The sequence below is a fragment of the Chanos chanos genome, chromosome 3 (assembly GCF_902362185.1).
Source record: "Chanos chanos chromosome 3, fChaCha1.1, whole genome shotgun sequence".
Taxonomy (NCBI): domain Eukaryota; kingdom Metazoa; phylum Chordata; class Actinopteri; order Gonorynchiformes; family Chanidae; genus Chanos; species Chanos chanos.
This window is the reverse complement of record NC_044497.1, coordinates 16,436,178-16,445,904: the sequence shown is the minus strand read 5'-3', so window position 1 is coordinate 16,445,904 and position 9,727 is coordinate 16,436,178. Positions and strand designations below refer to the sequence as shown.

Below are 9,727 nucleotides of genomic sequence, written 5' to 3'. Positions count from 1 at the left end.
TTTATGGCTTGTACATTCCCTTAACTGATTTTAAGTACATGTTTTTTTTTTTTTTGGGGGGGTTTTGTTTTTGTTTCAGTGCAGTCCTCTAAAAAGCACAAAATTCAATTGAAGAGCCAAGTTTCAAAACAGCCAAAATGTACAGCTTCAGACACTCCAGAAAAATGGGGTTTTTTTCTGCTTTTTCATCTGGGTTTTTTTTTTGTTTTTGTTTTTTTTTTGTTTTTTAAACTTTTGATTATTTCTTCATCAGCATCTCCCTTAAAGAGAAATCTAACATTAGCACTGTAGCTCTCAGTACTGTCAGTAGGCATTTTATTTTTGATAAAGCAGCAGTGCTTTCAAAGATCGTCTCGTTTCTGTACTCAGACGTAAAGAGTAAAAAGTGGGGAGGGGAGGGGAGGGGGGGGGGGCAACAGCTGTCTTAGATTCATTAACTGTGGTGAAGAGGACTGTTCTGTTTTTTTTTTCTTCATAGTAAAATGTGAAAAAGACTTTGAGTATCATTCCCTGAGTCTGTGCGGTTTTGAACACGTTTCTTATGAGGATGCGGAGATGTGTGTGTGTTTCATATCTCTTATGATAAGATGAGGTTTGACATGGAGAGTTCTCCGTTTGGACTGTTATACCTCTGTGCTGCAACAGCCCCTGTCCCCTCTGGGTTAAATACCACAACATGGTACAGAAAGCTCCGAAAACGCCTGGTATGACAAGTGCACACAGGGAACCAATCGCAGAGAGAAAAAAAGAGAGAGAGAGAGAGTTTCTCTGAGATTGGGGAAGAGTGCTGTAATTGGTCGACAGCAATTGTGAGTTTGAGGGAGAGTAAAGGTGCAAGCAGATGAAGTTACAAAATGTTTTGCTGTGAAGCCAAAAAAAGAAAGAAAAAAAAAAACCAGTGACATTCCATCCCCTTTGACTCAGAGGACCTGCGGTCCTGTGGAAAGATCTGACATTGTCCCCGTGTTTAAACAGCCATCTCTTTCCACACTAACTTAGACTTCACAATAACATTACACTCATTCCAAACCTGCTTACTCATCTCCAACAATACAGCACACAGCACACTCTACTCCCAGTCAGACCAGTGACTGTCCAGTATCTGTGTCAGAGAATACCCCACCCTGCCCAGTCAGGTCTGTGTCAGACCTCTCCTCGCAGAAGTGAAAGACCAACCACCTCCTCTAAAGCACTGAGCCCACGTGTAAGTCAATAACATTATTGTCCAGCACTGTTGTACACTGAGGGGAGAAACTGGACTGGCGCTGTGGTTCAGGGTTTGCACGGATGCTGTCCTCAGCTCCCCGTGTTAGGAGTTCTATTGACCTCTACACGCTGTTCTCACAGGAACGCTGGAGTTCTGGTCGTGTGGAGGTCAGAGGCAGCGTGATTGGTCAGGGTGGTTGATGGGGGGAGGGTTCTATTTCGGCGTCCGCCGCTGTTTATTTCCACCTGTGGTGCCTGCCTTTAGCTGGTAGTCCTGATTTAGTTACAAAAAAACATGGTGTTGTTTTGCGGTCAACTGAAATTCATTCATTTAAAGTAACAGTCCGTGAGATTGTTGTCAATACTGGAAAGGTGCAACCCCAATCACATTTTCGTGTCTAGTGGTGTGTTTGAGTAGCAGTTCTTCCATATGAAATGGAGATATAAAGAGATTTCATAGACCATTTAAATATTTTTTTTTTCAATATGTTGTGATGCAACAAAAGATTTATTCCTAAATTACAGGATTCTTCAGCAATTTGTTGACTATAAAAGCATAAGTAATAAAGCAAAGTGAATAAAACAAATTGTTACTTTTGAAAAAATACATTTTGTACAGTGTACATAAGACATAAGTGTTGTGAAAGATGGTAATTTAAATATGAAAACTATGTTGAGATATTAGATGTTTGTAACTAATCAGTATTTACTTTGAAATAGATTTTGAATCATCTCCAGATGTTTAAAGCCTGCGTATGGACGAGAATGTTCATTGAATTGAACAGATGTAAAAATGATAATGTTGAGATGATGGAAAGGAAATTATTTTAGGAGGACAGCAGTTTAGATGGAACTACAAAAAAATATATATTTTTATGCCATGTTTCATTTTTTTTCCAGAGTCAAATCAGTTTCATGTTTTATTTTACATCATGGTGCAAGGATCATTCCTGAACAAAATGGATGTTAATTGGGAATATTCTTTCTATTTGTATCATCAATATCAACATATTTTTCATTAATTTTTTTCCCTAATAGCAGTAACAAAAAAAGAACATTAGGACCTTTTCCTGACAAATGACAACAGAATGACTGAAGAATTGTGTTTTTGTGTGTTAGGATTTTTGTTCCGAAATGAGTTCCATCATATCACTCTTGTTCCATTTTATATCAGCTGCCTCAAATATCACTGCATCAGTTTGTGTGTGTGCGTGTGTGTGCGTGTGTGTGTGCGCATGTGTGTAGTTACTGCACAGGTAGTCACTCTCATTGTCCTCAAATAAGTCATTGCACAAGCTTTGTGTACTCATGCAATAATTACTGTCTTTTATTTTCTGGGTTGCTGTGATTACAGTTCCACATTTCTGAATGCATCTAATGTAAACCAGGGACCACTGATTCACACACATTCTGTTTCCGCTCATATGACTTCAATGTTAAAAAAACAAAAGGGATGGAGCTGTACCAAAGTTGTAAAGAGTGAAGGACTATCCGAAACGAGGAGGGGGCGTAATGCTGTCAGCCAGGACTCATTTGCACATTGAGTCAGACTGACATGGAAAGCAATACAGAAATGTTGCATTGTGGGAACCCGGGAGAGTCTTACAGATGAGTGTTCAGGGGGGATATACAAGTCATGCGTCCTCAAGAAGTGTTAAAAAGCATTCGAAGATTGTATTATTCTATTTATTGTGTGTGCATGAGTGTTTGCGTGCGCGCGCGTGCGCGTGTGAGCGCGTGTGTGTGTGTGTGTGTGTGTGTGTGTGTGTCTCTTAAGGCAGAAGGTTAGTGAGTGGTGTTTTGGCCTCGTGCACTGAACTCTACCTCTGCATAGAGTTGTTTATATAAAAATTCTCTCTCTCTATCTGTTCCTCCCCATCTTTATCTCTGTCTGTTTCTCTTTTTAATTTTCAATTTCTAGGATTTACAAATTAAAATTTCAATGTCTTTTTACTCTTGGTGGTTTTCTGTGCTAACCCGAAAAAACAAGAAACAGAGAAAGAAAAAAAAAAAAAAAAGAACCGCTGTAAATGTGATAATTCCGTTTCATGTCAGATCATCGGTTGTATGGCTGTTGTTATGATTAATAATTGTTTTTGTTTAGTTTCTGTTTTACTTTATTGTTCATTAAGTCAGCCCTCAGTATCTGCTCACAATGTGCCAAAAGCTACACACGGTCCCTGCTTCTTATCTTACTTAATTGTTCTTTTCTGTTCTGCTAAACCAATTCCCAGCCCCCGTGGCGTACAGGGCTGGAGGCAACGTAGCCGCATGCAGTCTCTCTCTCTCCCTGTTTTTTCTTTTTTTTTTTTTTTACACACTATTATTTTAACTGATGCTCCCAGTTCACAAGCAATGTTTAGAAACCGGCACAAGAAATAAACTTTTAAACCTTGCAATAAAAACAAAGAAGCTTGTTCTTTATCTGTCTTCTTCCTCTTCCTTTTTTCTTTCTTTTTTTTTTGGGGGGGGGGGGGGGGGGGGTTGCTTTTCTTAATGTTAACTGAATCAGTCAAACACACGCACACACACACACACATTAACTTCCAGAGGATCCACTCTTTAACAGTTTGAACTGAATTGGAGCAATGACCTTCCTCTGATTGTGTCCACATTGATTAGGATGCAGCTGAACTGAGTTCTGAACTTCATCAGGTTCAGAGGCTTTAAAACTCTAAACGTGTGTGTGTGTGTGTGTGTGTGTGTGATGATGATGATGATGATGAATCAGGTCGGACTGGTGCTCACTGAGTGAGAGAGAGAGGGAGAATGACTAAGGAAAATAGAGTGACATTCCGTTAAAAGAACCATCTGTATTGCGTGCTGCCTCGCGCGCCCTGTTAAGCCCTGTCAATCATTAAGCCGGCATGTCAATCAAAGAAGCAGAGGCTTTGGTGTACTAGTTTGGTAAGGTCTACTCTGATGTTCTGTGTGAGCCGCTGGAAGATTGCTTTGCCAACATTACGTTCCCCTTTGTGTTCTTCAGGGCTTTCAGCAGACTGGAGAATGAACTTCTGATTAGAAGTGGCTGAATTGTGACCAGGTTCCAGTCTCCAGTCTAGTGCTACAGCTCAGTGTTTTCTGTTTCCACCCCTGGAGACTCCCAGCACTCTCTCCCGAGCTCTGAAACACCTGGTTCAGTTTTAATTCAGTTCATTATCAAAGCCTTGATTAGCCGCAGCAGGTGTGTTGGAGTGGAGATATCAGTCTACAGGGGAAGCACTGAGACCCCGCCCGAGTCTGAGTTTTAATTATTGTGACAATGCTAACTTCGTCTAATTTTTTAATGATTACTATGGATTGACTACAAGGTGCTCTGGTGCTCTTAATCAGCAGAATCCTCCTGCAGAAAATGAGAAACAAGCTGTTCCATGCTTCAGCCGTGAAACAAAAACACCTGTGTGTACTAAATGAAGTAATTAAACCAAGACTAAATATTTCATTGACAAAGCTATGAGGCAGTTGTTACATCGGATTCACTGCTAATGAGAAATTTAACCAAAAATAATGAGCCGAATATCTTGCAGTATACCCAAACACATACTGAATATGGCACCAAAAAAAAAAAAGAAAAGAAAAAGAAAGCAGCAATATTACAGCTGGATTTCAAAAGGCTGCTGGCACCAAAAACCTCACTTGGTTTGCCTGCAGAGGGGCCCACTGATTACTCCAAAGCCTCTTTGAACCACCCCGGTCCAATCCCTCTAATACACCCACTCTCCCTCCAAGCCGTCCTGTTCAGTTGCCATAATCCAACAGTACCTCCTCTTTATGACTGTTCTCTGCTAGGCATGCGTCAATATTCAAAGCCATAAATCTCCATTCATTAGGAGAGATAAGCCCACCAGCCTGTCCGTTTGTCCCACTGTGAGAACTCTGTCAGAGGGCTTCTCAACATTCCACCCCGCTCTGCCTAATCGTCCAATGCCACTGGCTACAGCTAAGTGCCCTTAGGGCCAAATTATGATGAAGGACATTATGGTTAATTTAATGATGCGGGATAGAAGACATCGCTCCCAACTGGTACAAGCGATACGTCCTTCAAAATGGCCACAGCAATCTGGCCCCACATGTTCAGCAGTGTACATGTGTTCTTTCAGCTTTGAACTGACTGTCCTACATATTCTGAATGATATTAGAGCATTTCAGGCTAATATAGCAACAATAACCATGATTTTGATACTCGTACATTTTAAATGTATCTTACCTACAGTTGATGACAGATCTTTCTTGTCAAGAAAGACATGCACCCCAGACACTCCTAACTTTGAGAGCTGACGCTGAAATTCCTTGTGGGAAAATATCACTTTGCATTATGGTTGTAACTTTTAGAAGGAAAACATGCTGCATAACTATTGATGAAGTATTAATATTATAGGGACCTGTGCTTGCTTAATTACTATATGCTGCAAAATGTACCTGTGTGTTAGAACAATTAGCATTTATTATGCAGAAGACAAGGCCTCTGGGTGTCTGCAACACCTGGGAGCAAACACCAAGTATCCTGAGCTCCATGAGAAAAGTTATCTTGTTAACCCCCAAACATGTCCTTGGATTTGTTTGTCTTACAATATGAAAAACTCTGCAATCCTTAACCTCAGTGAGAACTGTGCTTCATCTCTAAGATGTGCTTCTCCCGTGCACATAAAATGAAGAGGAAATGATTCATCACATCTGAAGTTTGTTGTCCCTGAGAATTAGCAGCTCTCTATAAGGAGACTCCAAATTTCCCTTACAGCCTTCCGTTGGTATATGAGAACATAACGCTGCAGATTTAATGACTAATCCTGAGGCCTGCTATTCTCCTGTAAGGACAAACAGAACTGAAATACCTCAGCATTGCTTCCAGGGGTGACGTGCCTTTGGTGGGTAAGAATAGCCCTACAATGGGGCTCATGTCTCTCGTCTTCTGTTGTCTGAGAACAGTTGTCAGCAGGACAGCCAGGCAGAAAGAGAAAGAGAGGGAGAGAGGGGTATGATGGGTTGTACAGTTGCAAGCTGCTGGGGAGTCTTGCAAAGAGACTTGCTATCGTGGACTGAGCTGTCTCAAGCCTAAGGGATTTACCTGTTTAGTTACTGAAGTTAATGAAGGAAAAGCCTTTTGATTTATTCTTGACCAGGAGACAGTGACTGTCGGTCTGAAGTGGAGTAAAGTTGAGCGTGTGCCGGCCTCAGAGACAAAGCCTTTGAAGGGGTCTCCGTTTAGGAGGCTGTCGTCTGAGGCCATGGGAAGGCAGGGTGTCTCTGAGGTGATTCTAATTGCCCTTAACTACAACATCACCATTATAGGTGAGTGGAGCGCATTGAGCCTAAACGTTTGGACAAATGAATTTGAGATTGTGTTGTAGCTAGGCCATAAGTGTAACTTCTGCTATCTGACACAGCATACTAAACAAACAGTACACAATAAGATTTGCAGTTGCTGCTCTCTGTATCTAAGCCTTATCTTACTCAATTTCAATATTTTTCTTATTTCATTACAGGTTTGAGATTTGGCACTGATTTAACATATTCAACTTTTGTTGGTTCTCTTAGTTGAGCTGGAATTCCTTTTTACAAAAGAACTTTTATTGAGTTTTTGGACAGTGTGACAGCTTTTCAAAACAATTTCTTTTTGTAAATTTTTACTTCTAAATGTCATTGGAATTTTTGCTCAATGCTAAACTTTCAATTCCAATATTTCAAAATATTCCAGTGAAGCATGAGTACTTCTAATGAATTCCATAATAAATTATATCCAAACATGTTTGTTGCTCACTCATTTTCCAGGGAAAGTTTGGCTCATTCTGATGGTGTTCCTGAGAGTTCTCGTTTTGTTGTTTGCTGGATATCCTCTCTACCAGGATGAGCAGGAGCGGTTTGTGTGTAACACCATCCAGCCAGGTTGCGCCAATGTGTGTTACGACCTATTCGCTCCCCTTTCCCTCTTCCGCTTCTGGCTGGTCCAGCTCACCACGCTCTGCCTTCCATACATCATATTTGTCATCTACATAGTACACAAAGTCACTGCGGGCCTGGCTGTGGACCAGGAGACCTTCAACAGAATTAAGGCCGGATCCCTTTATAAGATCCGTCAGGAATCTTTCCGAAAGGCCTCGCTTTGTACTATTGCTGCTCAGGTAGAAACAGGAAGGGTCCAGCGCTTCACGGGGGCCTACATCTTTCACCTCTTTTTCCGGATCCTTCTGGAAGCCGGGTTTGGTGCCGCCCATTACTACCTGTTTGGATTCTACATCCCTAAACGGTTCATGTGTCAGCAAGTTCCCTGCACCACCACAGTGGATTGCTACATCTCCAGGCCGACAGAAAAAACCGTCATGCTTAATTTCATGCTGGGCGTGTCTGCGCTGTCCCTCCTACTCAATATATTTGATCTTGTCTGTGCCATTAAACGCTCTGTGAGGCAGAGTAGCAAGAGGAAGATGCTGGTGCAGAAGATGTATGAAGAGGAGCAGTACTATCTCTCCCCATCAGACAGCCGCTGTGTAGACGCTAATGTATCTCCAGGGTCTCACAACCTGGAAGCTCTCGGAAGTTTCCGGAAAAGAAGGGTGAGCAAGTCCAGTGCCGACGAGACTGCCTCTGGGCGTATGGAGGAAGGTGAGCTTCACCCCTCTGCAACCCACGTTGCCACCCCGCTTGGACCAGGCATAGCTGTCTCCACAAACACTAATGGGAACAATGACTGCCCACCCTCCCAGGAGGAAGGTATGGAGAGAGAGGGCAGCGAGGTAGCACTGTGCCCACCTGACCCTCTGGCTACACCCAGGTCTATCCGTGTCAGCAAACGCAGCCGTCTTAAACCTCCACCACCTCCTAGGAAAGACAAACCAGCTGGGACAGGGGCTCTGGATGTCTCCACAGCAACAGCAGTGTGTACCAGGCGTGTGGGGCAGTACACACTCGTGGAAATGGCCACAGGGCCTGATCTGCCGTCCGGTGGTGGGGAAGGACAGGAGAAGAGATCAGAGTGGGTGTGACTGTAAGAGAGAGTTACAAATGTCGACAGGATATTTTCATTGTTTGTGTAATAAACCAATCACTGCAGAGGAGAAAGGCCCAGTTAGGGATTCCTCATCCGTAATGCCATGGCAACTGTGAGATCAATCCAGTTGGTGCTCTCTCTGAAATAGAGTTCTGACAGGATTCTATGAAGTTCAGAGTTTGAAGTCATTTTTCCTACAAGATCAAACTCTATTTTCAACATAAAGACTACGACTCCAATGTATTTGAAAGGAATCTGCTCTGCTGAGAAATGCTTGATGCATGAACAGACCAGAGTGAAACATGAGGGGAAACATGAGACTTAAGACACAACTCAGTCAAGAGGTTAGACAACCTTCCACCTTCAACAACCACCAGTTGCTCATGTTTATATGATGGCATTATCTCACTCTTTCACCAATCACAAACAGGCCTTGATCTCTCCTGACCTACTGGAAAGCTGAAAGGTCAATGTAACACCAGGCTGTTTCCCCAGAAGGTTCTCCAGGTTGAAGGGTCAAGACTGGTATGTGTCCTTGTCATGGTGGAGGTGCCTGATCTGCATATTCCTAAAGGAACCTGGACAGTAAAAAAATACAGTTCGGTCTCACCTGTTCTCTAATTACGCAAAAACCTTTTTTAATGTCCAGTCCCCAAGGACGATCGACCGTAAGCAAAAAGCGTATCAAAAAGCAATTACCACCATAGCCTGGCCTTTGTATTTATGGAGGTGGATTGTCGCTCTATTTCAAGGATCCGGAGGGCTGCAAAGCTGGAAATTTAGACACATACAAACTCTTAAAATAGAGCCTCATGCTACTGTGAAACACGAGAACTTGAAAGTGCCTGTCCTTCAGGCGCAAGCTTGCAGTGGCTGAATTAATGACAAGATTCACCTTTTAAAAACAACACAGAACATAAAAACTTCCATACCATTACCTTAAAACAACACTGTTGATGGGAGTTAGCTGTCCAACTTGCTATGACAGCTAAGTTTAAAAAAAAAAACATTATCACCTTTATAGGTGGAAACAACAGAGTTAATGACACCGAAATTGCACTAGCCAGGCTCATGTACATGGATGGTTTTTAGCCAATGGGATGAATCAAACCACCGCTGAAAGAGTTGTTTTAACGTAACTGGCAAACCTGTTATTTTAACTCCAGGGTGCAGACCATAGGTTTTTTTTTTTTTTCCTGTTCCCTGCCTGCAGTGCCAGCTGTCTGTCAAAAACTGACGAGAGAGAGAGATCACTTATGCCTTTATACACCAATCTGCTGTGGCAGATAATTTGCAATCTTTGAAGGTGTTTTCTTCTTTTCTTTTTATCACTCTACTTTTCGATGGACGATGAACACTCCATGCTGGAGATACTCCAGAAAAGGTCTCTTTTAATGGGAGAAAGATTAATGATACTTAAATAACAATGAAGAGGTGCTCCTGTAAGTGTATCATTCTTTTTTTTTTTTTTTTTTGTCAGGGTTAAGTCCCTCTGTCTCTAATATCAGTGTGTAACAGAACACCAGGTCCCCAGGT

At 42.1% G+C, this 9,727-nt stretch overlaps 1 protein-coding gene across 1 annotated transcript; it reads left to right on the top strand.

Annotated features, from left to right (window-relative positions):
- Positions 1 to 6,431: 6,431 nt before the first annotated feature.
- Positions 6,432 to 8,186, top strand: gjd4 (gap junction protein delta 4). The gene is made up of 2 exons (XM_030767092.1): positions 6,432 to 6,495; positions 6,976 to 8,186. Exons 1-2 carry the CDS (start codon positions 6,432 to 6,434, stop codon positions 8,184 to 8,186), a joined length of 1,275 nt encoding a protein of 424 aa, XP_030622952.1.
- Positions 8,187 to 9,727: the final 1,541 nt, after the last annotated feature.

Coding starts and splice junctions, on each gene's coding strand:
- gjd4 (XM_030767092.1), top strand. CDS start 6,432: ATGGGAAGGCAGGGTGTCTCTGAGGTGATTCTAATTGCCCTTAACTAC. Junction 6,496..6,975: donor CTACAACATCACCATTATAG/GTGAGTGGAGCG, acceptor CTCATTTTCCAG/GGAAAGTTTGGCTCATTCTG.